At 37.0% G+C, this 21,221-nt stretch overlaps 1 protein-coding gene across 8 annotated transcripts in view; it reads right to left on the bottom strand.

Annotated features, from left to right (window-relative positions):
* Positions 1-21,221, bottom strand: part of Dmd (dystrophin) — a 2,257,783-nt gene that overhangs the window by 1,392,959 nt on the left and 843,603 nt on the right. For all 8 annotated transcript variants that reach the window (XM_085684598.2, XM_085684595.2, XM_087902601.1 and 5 more), the window contains one exon: positions 1,755-1,874. In XM_085684598.2, coding sequence (XP_085540724.2) covers positions 1,755-1,874 — 120 coding nt within the window. The remainder of the gene's footprint in view (positions 1-1,754; positions 1,875-21,221) is intronic.

A 21,221-nucleotide genomic window follows, 5' to 3' on the forward strand; every position in this document is an offset into this window, starting at 1 on the left:
AACAATTAGTCATTTTCACATCAGAAGTATGGAATTCTTTAAAATTCAGTATCTTATTGTGTTGGTAGTATGTATGTGTGCAATACAAAATTCACCCTATATTTCATGATTTATTGCCATAGACTATAATATAAACATTTTCAGATTTCAGCAATTTTATTAGAATGTAAGTAACTAGCATAGGTTGAAGTAGATAGTGATACTTTGTGATAAAAATATTAAATCTGTTAGAAATTTATTACTCCTTTGTCACGTAATAACAGAAAATGAGATAGAGTTGGTAGAGATTGGCAGTCTAAAGCAGTAACCCAACGACATGACATTTCACTGGAATGAAAAAAATAATTCACCTAACAGACAAGAAAACAAAAATAAGTCTTTAAGAAATTGTGTTATAGGTTAGGTTGGAGATACTGTTAAGAACTACTTTAGGTTCATAAACTCATTTAAACTTGTAATGGAGGGCCCCTTTGAGATATTAGACTTGTGGCTCCTATCTATCACAAAGGAAACACAGGTCTTTCATGGATCTAATGAACCTTATAAGCAGCAGACTAGGAAGGTAACTCCATAAATAAAGTGCTTCCCATGCAAGTAAGAGCACCAGAGTTTGGTCCCCAGGCAGCCATGCAAAAAGGAAGGAGCTGTGAATCACACCTGTAATCCAAATATTCAGGATTGGAGAATAGAGACAGGAGGATCATTGGGATTTGCTAGCCAGCCAGTTTGGCAAAATTTGTGGGAACAAAGTTGAGAGAGAAATCCTATCTCAAAGATTGAGATTGAGAGTAGTTGATGAGGTTTACCCACATTCCATCTCTGGTTCCATATGTATATATATACAAACATACACCTGCATATCATCAGCCATGCTTATATAAAACAGACTTTGAAATATCCACATTAACATTTTTGTCTGTTCTTTTTTTAATATTTATTTTTATTTTCTGTGTATGTATATGTGATTGAGTGTATTTATTTCTCTTCACCATGTGTTTGTTGGAGACCCCCTAGACAAGAAGAGGTGTTAGAGCCTGTTTATCTACATAAAGATAGTTGTGAGTTGCCATGTGTGGATGCTGGTCCTCTGCAAAAGCAGCAACTGGGATAACCTCTAAGTCTTCTCTCCATCCCTATTTTTTTTTTGGTTTTGAGGGGTGAAATTTCTCATTTACACAAAGCTGATTATTGTACAGCTGAGCTCAGCCTCAACTTCCAATTCTCATGACTGAACCACTGGTGTTAGAATTACAGGCTTTTGCTACACTACTTTATACATTTACAGGAGCACAATACCTTAAATTGGGTTGGAAAGGGGGTTTGAATGGCTGAAACCCAACTAATTTCTATCATTTGCATGAGAACAAAGACTGAGCGCTTAAAGGAATGAATACACCAAAGGTACTCACTTTTTTAATAGATTAGTAAACTTCACATTAATTTTTGCCCACACTCAGACTCGAAGAATACATAAACAGTATTGTTTGACTAGTTCTCTAATGCATACATTTCAAGTATAATAAAAACTAATTAGATCTGAATTTGTGGATTTCCTCAAAGGCAAGGAAAATGCTGTGAACAAGCAGCGAAGATAATGAAATGGAGAATACACAAGCAGGGAATGATTTGAATTTGAATGATTAATAGATTACTTTACCTACGTTAAATAAATCATATTCTGAAATTTTCTAAATACATTTCCAAGTAGACATTAAATGCTGAAAAGAAATTATTCAGTTAAAGAAAAATCTGACCTTAAGTTGTTCTTCCAAAGCAGCCGTTGCATGATCGCCACTAGATTCATCAACCACTACTACCATGTGAGTTAGAGAGTTGACCCTCACTTGTTCCTGCTCTAGATCTTCTTGAAGCACCTGAAAGAAAGTAATCCAAAATGAATATTTTAAAAAATCTCTTCCCAAGTGCATGTGAGTTATTTCTCTCATATATGGGGTATTGGGATCACTCAGTAAACTAGACTGAGTTCAAAAGAATTTTCTGTTATTTTACTCAGTAATTATATTTTCTGTTTTATTTGGACTCCAAAGTATGATGGCCTGTTGCATTGTGAGGGGTCCAATTAGAGCGCACTTCTTCTCACACACTCTCCACCTTTTCTGATGGGGAAGCTCAGCCAATCACATTCTGTTTAGGGTGTGGCCCCCTGAGGCCAAGAAGTAAAAATAAAAGCATCCAAGTGCACTCGCCCCTCCTCTTTGTTCCCTGCTGTGCTTCTGGTGTTAGTTGGATCCTTGGTTGTGTTCCTTTTCCCCAATTATTAAGTCTTTTGTATTAAACTGGTCTGGTTAATTCTAACTGTCGATCGACCACGCCCATCCCTTTTCAAGGACTTTATTTTAATTATCTGTATTTTCACCATCCTAGGTATTCTACTTTAATAAAATCTCCTAGTACCATAGAAAGAAAGTAATCACTCTTGACCGAGTGATCAGAAGGTTCTTTTAAATATGTTCACCTTCATTGAAAAATATTTTATTTTTACAATGATTCTCTGTGCTTAGTGAACCTGACCTTCACTGCCTACTATCACGCCAAAGTATTCTGGCAAAGGCTTTCAAATTCAATATCCATTTTCACAGCATCTCACGTCACACTATTATCTTCTGTCTGAAGAGGTATTTCCTTACTAGTTTTCTCTACTTCAACTATTTTCTTATTTATATCTATCAATTTCTTACTACATGTTTCAAGAAATAAAGATTTACAAAAATTTGGCAATAACATCATCCTTACCTGGAGCTGCAGCCCCCAAATCCTCAATATAGTACACTATTATGTGGATTTGCTCTAACTGGGATTTAAAACCTCTAGATAACAAGTTTATCAAAGTATTTTGTTATGTAATAGAAAAATGGTGAGATAGTTTGGGGATATGGTCTTTTATTTTCTGACAATCCTATTGCCTGTACATACAAAACAATAATGTGTGGGACCTATCAGACTACTTCTTAGTTATTAAAATGTTATAAAATGGTATAGGGAAACTTCTTAGGATTGTTGAACCATAATTTTAAATGCATAAGCACTTTATTCATAGGACTTTTATTTTTCAAGCCTCAATATTTGAGATTATTGTGAGATGACTTTTAATTCATTCTAAATTTTCATGCTATTTTTTCAAGTGAAGGAATTTATGATAAAATGACTATGTTCCTATTTTGTGTGTGATATGTATACTGCTCATAATGCATTTGACATTCTAAGGCTTGCACTGGTTAATAAGACTCTTTCTGCCAATACATTAGTATTCAAAGTTGTCCTTGAAAGTGATGTCAAGTATCCCTCCTCCCCACCCACTTCTTTCTTTGAGTTACATAAACTAAGACTTTCAGCTCGTCAGCCAGGAAGATTTAGAACAATTAATACAATACCATTATAATATGACTTCTAGAACTTTAGAAAATGATTTTCCTATATTTCCACATGAAATTACATATATGTGTAATATGTTATATATAATCATATACATACATTATTTAAAATAATATATTATTATAATTATAATATATTATAATAATCATGTATTCAAAACTAAAGGTATTCATAGAAATAATGTCAGTCTGAATACTGTTTTACACATAAATTACAGTCTCTGCTTCAATACCATAGTAAAGGAATACATAGAAATCATTGTTTGATTTATGAAATACTTACTTCCACAGAGAAAATTTTTATAAAGTACATGGGATGAATATACTACTGATTTTTCTAGTATTAAACTGATTTCTTACTGTGTATTTGTTCTAAAATTAGATATTTGGATTTTATGCCACTTTTATAAATAATGTATATTTCATTCTTTTGAAAGAAATCTTAATACAAGGTATTACTGAAACCAATGGTGATCTGATAACTTTAAAGTGAAAGTACCATTTAAATGACCAGAGTGATTTGAAGAAACATATGAGAAACTCTCCATACTGGCTTACTGAGCACATAGCACTGGATTAGGCTCCATGTATGACTTAATCTTATGTCTGATAACTTTTCTTCTCTTCTGTGACTTTTTAATATTGTAATGTCTCTGGCTTAAATTTCTAATGTTAAGCAAACTTTTCTGAGCAAATTCAGTAATTGCAAAATAGAAAACTTTGTAAAATTCCTTGTTCTGAGCTTTCAACACCCACAATTGTTAAGAATGATTATCACGGTACTAATGCCTTCCAATATTATTTATTTCCAATAAAGAAGATATTATAAAACATACGATGTCTGGGGTCTACATTTGAAAGTTATTTTTTGCAATAGTTAAACATTTTGCAAATGTTAAACACAAACTGTATGATTGCTATATTTTTTACGTTTGAAGGTAAAATAAAATGTTTGCCTGGTTTCCTGTTTGATATCATGTATTTTTAAGACTACCAACTTTCAGTAAAAATATTTTAATTAAAATTTCAGTTAAATATTGACTTGTTATGGAATTGAATTTCTCATAGTTATATTTATACAACAGAAGATTAGTATTGTTGTGTTCATTAAGCCAGAAATATGAGCCAAGTTATTTCCAAATACAAATATGTCCCCAGAGTAACAAATTGAAGCTTGACTTGACTATTCAAAGCTTTTATCTTCAAGTCAGAACTCTCTCATGTAATTATAAAAGTATTGTTTGTAATCAAAAGTTTATAATTTACATGTATATGGACTGGCTATTTTATGATCCATTCGTTGTTTTTATTTTTATTAGAGTGATGCTTCTGTCAGAATTGCCAAGTTAGTAATCTGTCATACTCCTAATTAAATTTCTATACCATTATTAGATACAAATGTCAGTGATATTTGTTCTCTAATGTCAAATAGCAATCCTTTCTTACTTGTGACAAGAGAAAAGGGCAACAGTGAAATACATTGAAAACCTTTAGATTTGACAAACTGAAGTTTTGTTATACCTCTTGGACTTATTCTCTTTTTTCTAAATAATGCTCTAATCAAATGACTTTACCAAATTTTAACCTCTTAGTACTGGATCTCAATATTATGATTTAAATACGATTTTTCTATACTTCCTTCAAATGTCACCAATGAGGCAAACATTTTTGTTCTCACCAGACCAAACAGCTTGGGAACAACCATTGGGAAAAACAACTTTAGTGCTATTAATTCTCAATTTGAATATGAGGCCATGTTTAAGTAATTAACACCAGGAAGTATATAATGGTAGAAAAGCTTTGACCACGCACTTAGATATAAAGATCAACCTGTAGAGAAAGCAAATATATTAGAAACTAAAACAAGGTGCAATGATCTTCTTGTTAAAGAGTTTTGCACTGGTTCCTTTGGTTATAACACAAATTCAATGTACCTGGATTCAGTCATGCAGTGGTTACCATTGTGTGCATTTTCTTTCAAGCCTCCTACTATAGTCATTAGAGAATTGGCAGCATTCCCAGGAAGTAGACATGAGTACAAACACATATACCCACTAAAAAAAACAACATATATAATGGCTTCTGTATAAATTCTAAGAATAAGAGCTTCTTAGCTCCAAATCATTAAGATATGGTTAATTATAAATATTACTTTTAAAATGTTTATAGAATTTTAACTGAATAAAAATGCAAAGAAGATAACACTGTCGAATGCATCCTATTTACCAAACATATTAATTGCAAATAATCTTACAAACCCAGATAATTTGTAGGAACAGGGATTAGTCTCACACCTAAGTAAGTATTTTTTATTATATAAACCAAATAATAAAATGTCCATAATGTTTATGATTAATTAACTAATTCAACATTCTGAACCCATATTTGCTTAAAATTCAAATCATAGCATTTTATGCTTTCACTGAAAATGATGAAGAAATGGGCCATTTGTTTTTGTTCTTCTTTCTCTCCTAGGCACTCCTAATTCCCCATTGGAAATGATCTGGTAATGATTTCCAATTTTAGTTTCAGTCAAATATTCACTTTGCTAAGCCTGACTGCCCAAAGTATTGTCCATCTCCCTGTGCGGATCTATTTAGGGCACATAAATTGTTGTACATTTGCTGAATATTTTAAATAAGCTTCCCTAGCAGGTCCTTCTAGAAAAGCCTGTATTTGGTTCTCATTTCTTTACCTGGGGCTTAATACTTCTATATCAAACTCCATTATTTTTACCTTTTGGCTATGAGGGAACATTTTTGTTTCTGCCAAACCTTGGAGTTACCAAGTTTCAGAAGACTTCTAAAGGACAGCTTCAATGTGCAAATTTGAAAGACCACAGAAACACCAATTTCCAACAGCTCAAAATGAGTTCTCTTATTAAGAAAAAACATTTTAATAATAGAATTATTCTACTTATGCATATTTTAGATTGTCAGTGGAAGATAGTACAGTATACAGAACATTAACCAAAAACTGACAATAATTCTGTATCAGATATAAGAGCTCCTAGTTTTGATCCCTGTAGCACTTGCTAAACTAAGCTTCAACATTCTAATTAGTGATAAATGATATATGACTACCTAGTGTGGTTTTGAGACAGATTTGGGTATGACTAAATAAATATTAACAGCGACTTACCTCTGAACCCTCATAATTAGGCAAATTTTAAGAAAGCCATTAAACCAAGCCACAAAATCCCAGTAGTTACCTGACTCCCCAAATCTCTCTCCTTTAACCCACTATGCTTTTCGCTGTCCAATAAATGTGCTTCTAGAAAATTGTGTTATGAAAGTTTGAAGTCACAGCATAGCTTAGGGTTCAAAGAGATATATGATTCATCAAAATCCTTAAACATTTAAAAACATTTCTTTTTAGTATTTGTGGTACAGGAGAATTATCTGTATTCTGTCAATCATGTATTTTAATAAAACGCTTATTGGCCAGGCAGGAAGTATAGGCGGGAAAACTAGACAGGAAGTAGAGGTGATGCAATGAGGACAGGAGAAGGCTAGTAAGGAGGAAGCTCCCTCTGCCATTCCTGCCCAGACCACCGAAGAGGCAACATGTAACCTGCCCAGCTGTGAAAGGTACTGAGCTAACGTAGATGTGGCTAATGTAGATAAGGATAATGGGGTAACAAAAGTTATAAGAGCTAATAAGTAGCCTGACCTAATGGGCCAATTAGCTTTATAACTTATAGAGATCTCTGTGTGATTGATTTTCTCTGGAACTTGCTGGCTCTGGGGTACTTGGCGGGACAGAAACCCCAACAAGTCAGCCCCTCACTACAGATGGCGCCCACGTGGATAACTGCATCCACAGAAAGTCTGAGAAAGTTTGAGAAAGAATAAAGCATGTTTTCTTGATAGCAGCAATTTCTTGGGTCTGCTCTGCTGGCTAGAGGCAAGCAAGTGCTCTCAGCTAAGAGAGACTTCCTGACTCAGCTTTAGCTGCAAAACCCTGCAGCTCCTTTAAGAGGTCCTGCCATGAAATACTTAAACGGTGTTGATGAAAAACTGAACGAATGCTTTTTGGTTTTCAGCCATAGCAGGAAAAAAGCTGCGCTGTTTTAAAATGCTGGCTTTCTGGGCCATCCTGCCAGGGCAAACTCTGACTTTCAGGCAGGTGGTCTGACTGACTGTAGTCTGTGATCAGAATGCTACAGCTTGCTTGCTGGCAAGGACCTTCAAATACCATAGGGTTGTGGCAATAAAAATGGCTACAGCCTGTACCTCTTCCATGAGGCTGGAAAACTAAGGAATGGGCTGGATCTAGCCATCAAAGCCACGGCTTTATCCTCTCCATAAAAACTCATGTGATTAGAAAAAGAAAAATATACAGTAAAGAGAGATTCAAAGACGAAGAAAACCTCTAAATGGTTTACAGTGTGTTAAAAATATATGTAGGCTAAAGGTTAAAGTTCTTAGGGTAAAAAAAGGAAGAAAGAAAGTAGTTGGGTGTGGAGGTACACAACTTTAATCCCAATTCCTGGGAGGCAGAGGTAGATTGACTTCTGTGACTTCAAGGGGCAGAGGTAGATTGACCTCTGTGACTTTAAGGTGTGGTAGCACACGCCTTTAATCCCAATGCCTGGGAGGCAGAGACAGACAGATCTCTGAGTTCAAGGTGTTGTAGCATACACCTTTAATCCCAGCACTTGCAAGGCAGAGACAAGTGGATCTCTGTCAGTTCAAGGACAGACTGGTCTACAGAGTTATTCCAGGACAAAGATATACAGAGAACCTGTCTCAAAAAGTAAAAGTAAAAATAAAAGAAATAGAGATTAAAATAAAGCCGCATAAAGATGGAAAATGAACAGAGAATCTTGATACTATATGCTATTATGCTCTCTTTGAATTGTTTGAATGCTGAGGAAGGAGCAACAGCTGCTAAAAGACATTTGTTTATAAATGTTGCTGAACTAACCCAAGATAGGTATTTTGAAAATATCTTGACTTCAAAACTGAAGTCAAAAGGCATGTTACTTTGGAGAAGAGATTTTGCTTTTGTTTCCACAGAAAATGAGAGGCTGTGGATTCATTCTGAGTTAAGAAAAATTAGGTTTGATAAAGGAAGACTACCTGAGAAATCTCTGGTAGGAACAGATGGCCCAGATATAAGAATTCTACATCCAGAACAGATTCAAGACTGCTGCCTGAGATGATCAAGTCTCACAGGATACTCCATTCAGGACTTGATTATACCTCTAAATTTTCTTTAGGTCCCCATAAGATTATCAGTGCCCCCAACCAGCAGGAAGTAGCCTGAAATACTACACCCACATTCCCAACAAATGGACTATGGGTATTTCCTTTTTTGTTTGTTTGTTTGTTTAAAAAAGAGGGAAATGGTGCAGGAGAATTATCTGTATTCTGTCAATCATGTATTTTAATAAAACGCTGATTGGCCAGGCAGGAAGTATAGGCAGGTCAACCAGACAGGAAGTATAGGTGGGGTGGTGAGAACAGGAAAAGGCTAGGAAGGAGGAAATTCATTTCTCCATTCCTTCCCAGACCACTGAAGAGGCAACATGTGAGCTGTCACACTGAGAAAGGTACTGAGGCGTGTGGCTAACATAGATAATGACAATGTATTAATATAAGTTACTAGGACTAATAAGAAGCCTGACCTAATGGACCAATAATTTTATAATCTTATGAAGTCCTATGTGTGATTTTCCTTGGGAGTTGCTGGATGTGGGGTATCGGGCGAGACAGAAACCCCAATAAGCCCGCCTTCATGTTACATATTTGTGTGTACACATGCCTTGGTGTGAGGTTAGGGGTATTTGGGGTGTGTGTACACATGTGTATCGGTGTGCGTATAGATGCATGTGTGTAGGTCAGGTACACACAGAGGCCAAAAGAGGGTGTAGATGATACCCTGGAGCCAGAGTTCTAGGCATTTGTGAGTCACTTGACTTTTGTGCTGAGATATGAACTCTTGTCTTTGTGTGATAGACAGGTAAGAGCTCTTATCTGTTACCCATACCATAGCCTCCTAAAATCATCATTAAGTTTGCCCATGATTTATACAGGAGTAATAGAAGTCAGAGACCCATTATTGGATAAGGAGTAATGTATAAGTAACTCTGAGTGCTCAGCTGTGGATGATTCATCTCTTTCTCCCGGTCATCATTCAAGGCCCAGGGAACATCTTGCAAAGGGGTGGGAGAACAGAAAGAATGTAACAGCCAGCAGGTGGGAAGGAGAGTTATGATATACTGACAAGGTACATATGTTGCACACAGAAACCCACAGATACTATGGTTACTTGCACAAGACCTGAACAAGCCAGTCAAAGTTTCTGTATAGAAAGGGGAGGCGCCCTTGAGATCCAACTGTTGGTGGAGAAACTACTGATAATTCATGGCCGCTGAGGGAAAGAGAATCACTTTCCTTTGGGAATGTGACCACTGCTAAGTCGAATGTGTCACAATTGGTGACCCTAACCACATGGGACAGCACTAGTTAAACTCAAGGGATTATTTATAAGACAAACAGGGAGAAGAGACATGAAATTGGGAAGGAGATAATAGTGGTGGGAACACTATAAGGATTTGGAAGAAGGTAGTGATTAATGGTTATGATCAGAGTGCATCACACAAATATGTGAATTTTTGATAAATAAATAAAATATCATTTAAAATAAAAAATACAATTTTAAGTTAACAGATCTAATGATTTCTTGCTGAAAAATTATCACCAAGAGGTATTTCACAAAAATAAAAATCATAATCACTGAACAGAATCCCTTAATTTTCTTGCCATGCCCTCTGCCCCTGTAATCAATTAATACATGCATTCATATATACTGTATAAAATTAATCTCAGTTAAATCAATCTATTTCTTATTCCCCTTCTCAGACAGTGATACAATTAACATTATGATCCTATTTCCTCCTTTGCTGTTACTTTGCATGTCTCTTTAGGTCTAATTTAAAGAAAAAGCCACAGTGTGAATAGAAATATACTTCTGCCTTAAAATTTTGATTCTGAACATTCCATGAATATCTATCACCAGCATGACTTTCCTTTGCAGTTCCCTAAGTTTGCAGGACTCTACATATCCAGTCTATGTCATTAACATCTTAAATTAAACAATACTGCTAGAGCACTGGTCTTTAAACTATAGGTTCACAGATGGAATCATGATTTAATGAAACCCCAGAACAGAGGAAAAGCTTTTTTGATTGAAGGGAGAGAGATGAAAGTTAACAACAGGAGTCTTTGTAATTGTGTCATTCAGAAACATATTTGAAGCATGGGCAGGGATCTCTTTGGTTTATGAATTCAAACAGCCTGTAAGGAAAAAAGAAAGCTGGAACCTACCAGCTGCTGGAGGTGTTACTTTGAGCGATTCCTCAATAAAGATTTGTTTATATGTCAAAATACCTCTAGTATAAGTTTACTACTGGAGTTAAACGAAATAATACAACAGAATTAGCCAACACAGTGTTTAGTGATGCTAGGAAGGGATACAAAATGTCCATTTTATTATTGAATATGTACAAATAAGCATCCTATTAGTAGGCCAATCACAATGGAAAGAGCCCACCTTAGTATAATTACTTATTCCTGATATCCTTGTTAATCACAGTTCGAAACTTTTAGTTACTAATGTTCTCAGTGTGCTTAAATTATATAATACACCATTAAAATATGATTCAATAATTTTATAATCCATACTAGAAAGATTCTATGGCAGTTGTTAGGAGAACATAAGCTGGAATACATAAAAACATGCATATCATTATTATTGTTACACTAATCATAGACGACAGCTGTCCTTGAAATCTACTACTTAAAATCGTGATAGAAAGCCTAGTCTTTTAAACTAGATTTAAGAAATGATAGTAGTATTATAAACATGCAATTATGGACCAGGCAGAGGTGGGCCCTCCCTGCGTAGCTATCCCGAATCCTGTCATAGCCTTTATCCAGGTACACCTTCCTCTCTTCCCCCCTCCCCTCTGGGGCCACAAGATCTCCCCAGAGCTGCTCCCTTGCACGCTGGGCCTGGACTGTGGGCTCAGGCCGGCAGGGGCATTTCCTTTGCTTGGAGAGCCTGCCTGAGGACAGGTAAGCTCTGTCTCAGCTCAGCCACACTCCTGGCCAGTAAGAGACAGTGATCTTCTAGCAGACATCCATTGGAGGAGGGGTGAGTTTTCTCCTGTCCCGAGGGCTTTGGCTAGGAGGAATTCAGACTTTCCCCGCCACCCTCGACTTTCTAGTCACCAGGCAGAGGCGGGCCCTCCCTGCGTAGCTATCCCGAATCCTGACCTAGCCTTTATCCAGGTACACCTTCCTCTCTTCCCCCCTACCCTCTGGGGCCACAAGGTCTCCCCAGAGCTGCTCCCTTGCACGCTGGGTCTGGACTGTGGGCTCAGGCCGGCAGGGGCATTTCCTTTGCTTGGAGAGCCTGCCTGAGGACAGGCAAGCTCTGTCTCAGCTCAGTCACACTCCTGGCCAGCAAGAGACAGTGATCTTCTAGCAGACATCCATTGGAGGAGGGGTGAGTTTGCTCCTGTCCCGAGGGCTTTGGCTAGGAGGAATTCAGACTTTCCCCGCCCCCCTCGACTTTCTGGTCACCAGGCAGAGGTGGGCCCTCCCTGCGTAGCTATCCCGAATCCTGACCTAGCCTTTATCCAGGTACACCTTCCTCTCTTCCCCCCTCCCCTCTGGGGTCACAAGATCTCCCCAGAGCTGCTCCCTGGCACGCTGGGCCTGGTCTGTGGGCTCAGGCCGGCAGGGGCAGTTCCTTTGCTTTGAGAGCCTGCCTGAGGACAGGCAAGCTCTGTCTCAGCTCAGCCACACTCCTGGCCAGCAAGAGACAGTGATCTTCTAGCAGTCATCCATTGGAGGAGGGGTGAGTTTGCTACTGGCCCGAGGGCTTTGGCTAGGAGGAATTCAGACTTTCCCCACCCCTCTCGACTTTCTGGTCACCAGGCAGAGGAGGCTCCTCCCTGCAGAGGTAGAAGGTAGACCTTCTGTCAGTGAAGACCCTGCCCAACAAGGGAACCTGACCTGGTACCAGAAGATCCAATAGAGAGCATTTGAAGGAAGAGATGGGCAGACGCCAAGGCAAGAACTCCTCCAACAATCTAAAAAACAACATGAAAACACCAGATACCAATGACCCTACAATAGAAGGTCTTGAACCTCTTAATTCAGAAGAAGCGGAAAAAAATGCCATTATGAAAGCAATAGAGTCCCTTAAACAGGATATGAATAACTCCCTTAAAGAACTGGATAAGAAGTACAACAAAAAGATTGAAGAAATGAGTAAAGAAATGGATGAGAAATACAACAAAAAGTTCAAAGAAATGAGTAAATCCATGAATGATACACTGGGAAACCAAGAAAATACAATCAAACAGGTAATGGAAACAGTTCAAGAATTGAAAACTGAAATGGAGTCAATGAAGAAAACACAAAATGAGGGCTGGCTGGATATGGAAAATCTAGGTAAACGAACAGAGACTACAGAATCAAGCATAACCAATAGGATACAAGAGATGGAAGAACGAATCTCAGAGTCTGAAGATACCATAGAGAAAATAAATGCTCTGATCAAAGAAAACAGCAAATCCAATAAATTCTCATCACAAAACATTCAAGAAATCTGGGACACAATAAAAAAACCAAATCTAAGAATAATAGGTATCGAAGAAGGAAAAGAACTGCAGATCAAAGGACCAAAAAATATATTCAACAAAATTATAGAAGAAAACTTTCCCAACATAAAGAATGATATTCCTATGAAGGTTCAAGAAGCATACAGAACACCAAATAGACTTGATCAAAAAAATTCCCCTTGCCATATAATAATCAAAACACAAAACATATAGATTAAAGAAAGAATATTAAGAGCTGCAAAGGAAAAAGGGCAAGTAACTTATAAAGGTAAACCTATCAGACTTACACCGGACTTCTCTATGGAAACCATGAAAGCCAGAAGGTCCTGGATAGAGGCACTGCAAAAACTAAGAGAGCATGGGTGCAAACCCAGACTACTATACCCAGCCAAGCTATCGTTCACTATCAATGGAGAAAACAAAATATTCCAAGATAAGAACAAATTTAAACAATTCGTAGCCACAAACCCAGTCTTACTGAAAGTAATAGAAGGAAAATCGCAACCCAAGGAATCCAACATTGCCAACATTACCTACAATAACTCAGACATATAGCGACCCTTCACGAGCTTAACTCAAAAAAGGGACACATACAAACTCTATAAAACAAATAAACAAAAAATAATAATAACCGGAGTCAACAACCACTGGTCATTAATATCACTTAATATTAATGGACTCAATACACCAACAAAAAGGCACAGACTAAGAGATTGGATATGAAAACAGGATCCAACATTCTGCTGTTTACAAGAAACACACCTCAAACACAAAGACAGACACCTACTCAGAGTAAAGGGCTGGGAAAAGGTTTTTCAAGCAAACGGACCTAAGAAACAAGCAGGTGTGGCAATTTTAATTTCCAACAAAATTGACTTCAAACTAAAATCAATCAGAAGAGATGGAGATGGGCATTTTATACTCATAACAGGAACAAATCATCAGGAGGAAGTCTCAATCCTGAATATCTACGCCCCTAATATAAAGCCTCCTACTTATGTAAAAGAAACACTTCTAGAACTCAAGGCAGTCATCAAACCACACACACTAAAAGTAGGAGACTTCAACATTCCTCTCTCACCAATGGACAGGTCAATCAGACAGAAATCTAACAGAGAAATAAGAGAATTATTGGAGGTATTGAATCAAATGGACTTAACAGACATCTATAGAACGTTCCATCCAAAAAGGAAAGAATATACCTTCTTCTCTGCAGCTCATGGAACCTTCTCGAAAATTGACCACATACTGGGTAACAAAGCAAACTTCCACAGATACAAAAAAATATTAGTAACCACCTGTGTCTTGTCAGACCACCATGGATTAAAGTTAGAATTCAACAACAGTGCTACCCCCAGGAAGCCAACAAATTCATGGAAGTTGAACAGTCAACTACTGAATCACCCCTGGGTCAAGGAAGAAATAAAGAAAGAAATTAAAGTCTTCCTTGAATTTAATGAAAACAAAGACACAACATACTCAAACCTATGGGACACTATGAAAGCAGTGCTAAGAGAAAAGTTCAGAGCACTAAGTGCCCACTTAAAGAAAACGGAGAAAGCACACATTGGAGACTTAACAGCACACTTGAAAGCTCTAGAAAAAAAAGAAGCTGATTCAACCAGGAGGAGTAGAAGACTGGAAATAATCAAACTGAGGGCTGAAATCAACAAAATAGAAACAGAGAAAACAATCCAAAGAATCAATGAATCAAAAAGCTGGTTCTTGGAGAAAATCAACAAGATCGACAAGCCCCTATCCAAATTAATCAAACGGCAGAGAGAGAACATGCAAATTAATAAGATCAGAAATGAAAAGGGGACATAACCACAGACGCAGAGGAAATTCAGAGAATCATTAGATCTTACTACGAAAATTTATATGCCACAAAGTTGGAAAATGTAAAAGAAATGGACATTTTTTTAGATAAGTACCATATACCAAAGTTGAACCAAGACCAGGTGAACAATCTAAACATACCTGTCAGTCGTGAAGAATTTGAAGCTGTTATTAAAAATCTCCCTACCAAAAAAAGCCCAGGACCAGATGGTTTCAATGCAGAATTCTACCAGAACTTCCAGGAAGAGCTAATACCTATACTCCTTAATGTATTTCACAATATAGAAACAGAAGAATCATTGCCAAACTCTTTTTATGAGGCTACAGTTACCCTGATACCAAAACCACACAAAGACACGACCAAGAAAGAGAATTACAGACCAATCTCATTCATGAACATTGACGCAAAAATACTCAATAAAATACTGGAAAACCGAATCCAAGAATACATTAGAAAAATTATCCATTATGATCAAGTGGGCTTCATCCCAGAGATGCAGGGATGGTTCAACATACGCAAATCTATCAATGTAATCCATCATATAAATAAACTGAAAGAAAAAAACCATATGATCATTTCATTGGATGCTGAAAAAGCATTTGACAAAATTCCACACCCATTTATGATAAAGGTGTTGGAGAGACTGGGGATACAAGGATCATACCTAAATATAATAAAAGCAATATACAGCAAGCCGTCAGATAACATCAAATTGAATGGAGAGAAACTCAAAGCCTTTCCTCTAAAATCAGGAACACGACAAGGCTGTCCACTCTCACCATACCTCTTCAATATAGTGCTTGAACTTCTAGCAATAGCCATAAGACAACATAAGGGTATCAAAGGGATACGAATTGGAAAGGATGAAGTTAAACTTTCCTTATTTGCAGACGATATGATAGTGTACATAAGCGATCCCAAAAACTCTACCAAAGAACTCCTACAGTTGATAAACACCTTTAGTAATGTGGCAGGATACAAGATCAACTCCAAAAAATTGGTAGCCCTCCTATACACAAAGGATAAAAAAGCAGAGAGGGAAATCAGAGAAACTTCACCTTTCATGATAGCCACAAATAGCATAAAGTATCTTGGGGTAACTCCAACCAAGGAAGTGAATGACCTATTTGACAAGAACTTTAAGTCTTTGAAGAAAGAAATTGAGGAGGATACCAGAAAATGGAAAGACCCCCCCCCTGCTCTTGGATTGGGAGATTCAACATAGTAAAAATGGCAATTCTACCAAAAGCAATCTATAGATTCAATGCAATTCCCATCAAAATCCCATCAAACTTCTTCCCAGACCTGGAGAGAACAATAATCAAGTTTATATGGAAAAAAAACCCAGGATAGCCAAAACAATTTTATACAATAAAGGAACTTCTGGAGGCATTACCATCCCTGACTTCAAACTCTATTACAGAGCAACAGTATTGAAAACAGCTTGGTATTGGCATAACAACAGAGAAGTCGACCTATGGGATCAAATAGAAGACCCGGGTATTAACCCACAAACGTATGAACACCTGATTTTTGACAAGGGAGCTAAAGCTATACAATGGAAGAAGGATACCATCTTTAACAAATGGTGCTGGCATAACTGGATGTCAACCTGTAGAAGAATGAAAATAGATCCATATCTATCACCATGCACAAAACTCAGGTCCAAATGGATTAAAGACATCAACATTAATCCATCCACTTTGAACCTGATAGAAGAGAAAGTAGGAAGTAGTCTACACGACATAGGCACAGGAGACCACTTCCTAAGCAGAACCCCAGGAGCGCAGACAATAAGAGAAACAATAAGTAAATGGGACCTACTGAAACTTAGAAGCTTCTGTAAAGCAAAGGACACTGTCAGTAAGACCAAAAGGCTACCTTCTGACTGGAAGAACATCTTCACAAACCCCTCAACAGACAAAGGTCTGATCTCCAAAATATACAAACAACTCAAGAAACTAGACACTAAAACTCTAATTAACCCAATTAAAAAATGGGGTACTGAACTGAACGGAGAATTCATAACAGATGAACTTCGAATGGCTAAAAAGCACTTAAGGTCATGCTCAACCTCCTTAGCGATCAGGGAAATGCAAATCAAAACAACTTTGAGGTATCATCTTACACCTGTCAGAATAGCCAAACTCAAAAACACCAATGATAGCCTATGCTGGAGCGGATGTGGAATGAGGGGAACACTCATCCATTGTTGGTGGGAATGCAAACTTGTGCAGCCACTGTGGAAATCAGTGTGGCGGTTTCTCAGGAAACTGGGAGTCAGCCTCCCTCAGGACCCAGCAATTCCACTCTTGGAAATATACCCAAGAGATGCCCTAACATACTACAAAAGCATTTGTTCAACTATGTTCATAGCAGCACTATTTGTAATAGCCAGAATCTGGAAACAACCTAGGTGCCCCTCATTAGAAGAATGGTTAAAAAAGGTGTGGAACATATATACATTAGAGTTTTACTCAGCGGTAAAAAACAATGACATCTTGACTTTTGCATGCAAATGGATGGAAATAGAAAACGCTTTACTGAGTGAGGTAAGCCAGACCCAAAAAGAGGAATATGGTATGTATTCACTCATAAGTGGATTCTAACTGTAATTAAAGGTCTTTGAGCCTATTATTCGTGATCCTAGAGAAGCTAAATAAGAAGGTGAACCTGACGAAAATCATGTAGCTATCCTCCTGGAGATTGGAAATAGACAAGAGTGCCAGGTAACCTCGGGTGCATGGGGGGGTGGGTTGGCTGTTGGAAGGGGAGAGGGTTAGAGTGAAGGGAGTAGGGGAGGAATGGGGAAAGATCGGGGGACTGGGATGGGGAGAGGGAGAATGGATAGATATGGGATCAGGGAAGTATATACCTCAACTAAGGGAGTCATTTTAGGGTTTACAAGAGACTTGAGTATAAAGGGGATCCCAGGTCCAAGGAGAGATCCCCCAAAAAAAAGAAAAATAAATTAAAAAAAATAAAAAAAAATAAAAAAAAATAAAAACAAAACATGCAATTATGTAGAATGCATGAAAGCGATAATGTTTCTTTTACTTTAAGTTGTACATATTTATGTGACAACCATATTTCTGAGAAAAATGATTCTACAGTAAATATTGATGAAGATATTTGCATAAGGAAATCGAACTGGGATGGGGACAAAGAATAAAACCTAAGACAACAAACAAGATATAAATCCATGTAAGTCACTTTATAGTAATATTTCTTATTCATCTTTATGAGTTATTCTTTTCAGATACACATAATTTTATTGCCTATTTCAGTTGTGAATTTTTTGCCCCTGTCAGGAAGGTATTAATGATGAGAAGTGTTTATGTAATGAAATACTTAGAATTACTGAAACATGTGTTCTGATCAAACATTCCCTGAACAATTATTTCTTAAGCAATCTAGTAGGCATTGCAGAAACACAGATGAGCTTTGATTCTCTGGTTATAGCACGTTTTTGTCCTGAGTGTATGGTTTATCTTTACGTCACACTTTCATTAAGCATTTACAGGGGCAAAGGATAGGAATTCCAGTGGGACTTCACAGCACTAAGAACATATAATTTAAATCATCCTCAGGTTGCGAGAATGCTTGCTGAGCACTAGAAGCAATGTTTGATTGTAAGACATTCTCAAGGCTTATCTGACTTACTCATCCTTCTCCCAAATCTCTCTCTCTCTCTCTCTCTCTCTCTCTCTCTCTCTCTCTCTCTCTCTGTGTGTGTGTGTGTGTGTGTGTGTGTGTGTGTGTGTGTGTGTGTGTGTGTGTATCTTGCATACTTTCTTATTTCCAACTCTGGTCTTCCAATTGCCTAGTCTCAAAATCTGTTATTTAAGGCTCTTTTCTCATTCTGTAATTCTAGGCCTGTTTGGCTCAGCTGTTGAGCTCCAAAATGTTTCTTACACCCGTTCATAATTTTTCCAGGCTGTACATCCTTGCTAAAATAGACTCGTACGATGTAGTTTTGCCTCCCACTTTCCTGTGATATCATTTCCTCTTACCAGACATATTGTCTACAAAATGAAGGGTTTTTTTTCCCTAAATTGTTAATCATGTTACTTTAGTTGCAGAGCCAGAAAGTTTCCTTATGACCGTAGAAAAACTGAACCTGTCTGGGTGTCATGTTTAATACTCCACACATTCCTGAAACAGGAATCTTCTAGCTCTGCGGATGTAGAACTTTAACACATGATCCAGATCAAACATACCTTATCCTTCCCAACCTCATTTCCTTTATTCAGAAGGCTCACCTACTTCATTTTGCCTCATGTATGGTTCCTTGTTTTCTGTCTCTATTTGATCTACTGGACTGTGAGATGCTTGAGAAGGATTTCAGAGACAGTTGGTCTCTGCATTCCTCACTGCACCGAGAAGCTTTAATGAGTGTTTGTTCAGAGCTATTGGGATGCAGTGGAATGAAATGAAAGGTCAGTTCCTTTGGCAGGATTACACCAAACCTTCTCTGTTACATGAATGTCTAGATCATTTTTAAAGGTCATCAGATGAGGATATTTCACAATCTTGGCAACCCAAATGTTTGAAATTAACTTCAAGGAAAGGATAGGTGACTGACCTTCTAATAGGTTATTTGGTTTGTATTAATTAGCATTTAGCACAGAACACCCACTGGAGTCTGAGCATAGTGCACATTACATTTAAAGCTTCATATTTTAATGACCTGTGAGAACATTGTTGATGCTGGCGTTGAAGCAATGTTCAAATATCTAGGTCTGAAAAGATTTGGTAACCTTGCTGAGTAAATGAAACTCCATGTCAGCCTGACTGCTGTGGGATACAATTCGCTAGTAATAACTTTTCCTTTTGATGGAAATTCCCTTCAAAGAGTAAATTCATTTCCAATTAATGTAATCTCCAATCCACAAAAGACACTTCCTCCTCAACAGTATCACTACTAATGTAAGATAAAATTCCTTATTAGCATCTCTAAAACACTCCACTTCTGTGACAGAGATTATTTGCCAGATCATTTCTCACATATTTCAAGAGTTCAGTGTAATGAGCTCTCAAAGAAATACCCTAAACGTTGTCTTCAAAGGAACTTCTGGGAAGATTGAATAGAAAGGTTTTTTGTTTTGTTTTGTTTTTGCTTTATTATTTTTTTTCAAAATTTGCAATTAACTTAAATATTCACAGCTGTCTGAATTGACCATTTGGTTGAATTTAATACTAACAACCAGTATACTTTCAATTGCTAATCAGAAGTTTCACTGAAATTGTTGATCTTGATTGCATTTCACAGTGATGGAGCTTCTAATATACCTTATAATGAAGCGGTGCTGGAATAAAGGTATCAAAGGGTGTGCTCACAAATTGTACGTGTGTGTCTGCAACATTCTCAGTGAACTTACAAGATTTTCAAATATTTTTATATTGTTTCTCAGTTAAGAAATATGCACCCTCTGATAAGATCAGAATTTCAATCTTTATTAACAACACTAATGTCATTTCATTAATTTTCCTATCTGTATCATCCTTAAGAAACAGAAATTTTGGGGTTTCGATGTGGCTCTGTGGTACAGTACCTGTGTAATCTATGTCATTCTTTGAGGTTGATACTAGTTTTGAATAATAATGTAAAAGAAAATAGACCTATTTGTTTTCTTATGAGAAACAGAAAGTGGATGCATCCAGATGGGAAGGGAAGTGGGGATGAACTGGGAAGAGTAGAGTGGGGGGAAACAATAATCAAGATATATTACCTGAGAAAAAGATTTTCTTCCAATAAAAGGAAAACAGTCTAAAACAACAACCACAACAAAAGAAATCGAGATAGTTCAATGATTTGGGGCTGTTCACTGATAGTTAAATATTCTAAGTATTATATATGGTAGGAAATGTAGCAATGCAAAAAGAGAAGTTAATGATTTACTTTGCTGTTGAAAGGATTTTTTTTCATTTTCTTTGGTTAATACTTTTGAAGACAATAAATCTATAAAATGAATCAATGATTATTTCAATTATCAAAGTATTTGAACTAATTTACCTAAAAATATAAGGCATGGAAGTCTAACACAAATGATTTCATTTTGCACTTTAAATTTAAAATATCATGTGTCTTTCTGGTGTGTTAAATCTGTAAACACGAATCTGCCAAGGTGTATGTAAATGGTTAAAATTAAGAATTGGATTTACCCTGAGCCAGCGGGCTTATTTTTTCTATTGTCCTTATGCATTGCATATGAATATGCTTGAGATATAACATGTTGCATAATCAACTTGCATATAATCATTTGCTTTTTTGCCTCAAATTTACTTTCATAAAGCAATTTCATGCTCATTGGAAATGGCATATTTTCCAGTAATGGATAAATGGACA

The sequence above is a fragment of the Myodes glareolus genome, chromosome X (genome assembly GCF_982192425.1).
Source record: "Myodes glareolus chromosome X, mMyoGla1.1, whole genome shotgun sequence".
Lineage (NCBI taxonomy): Eukaryota > Metazoa > Chordata > Mammalia > Rodentia > Cricetidae > Myodes > Myodes glareolus.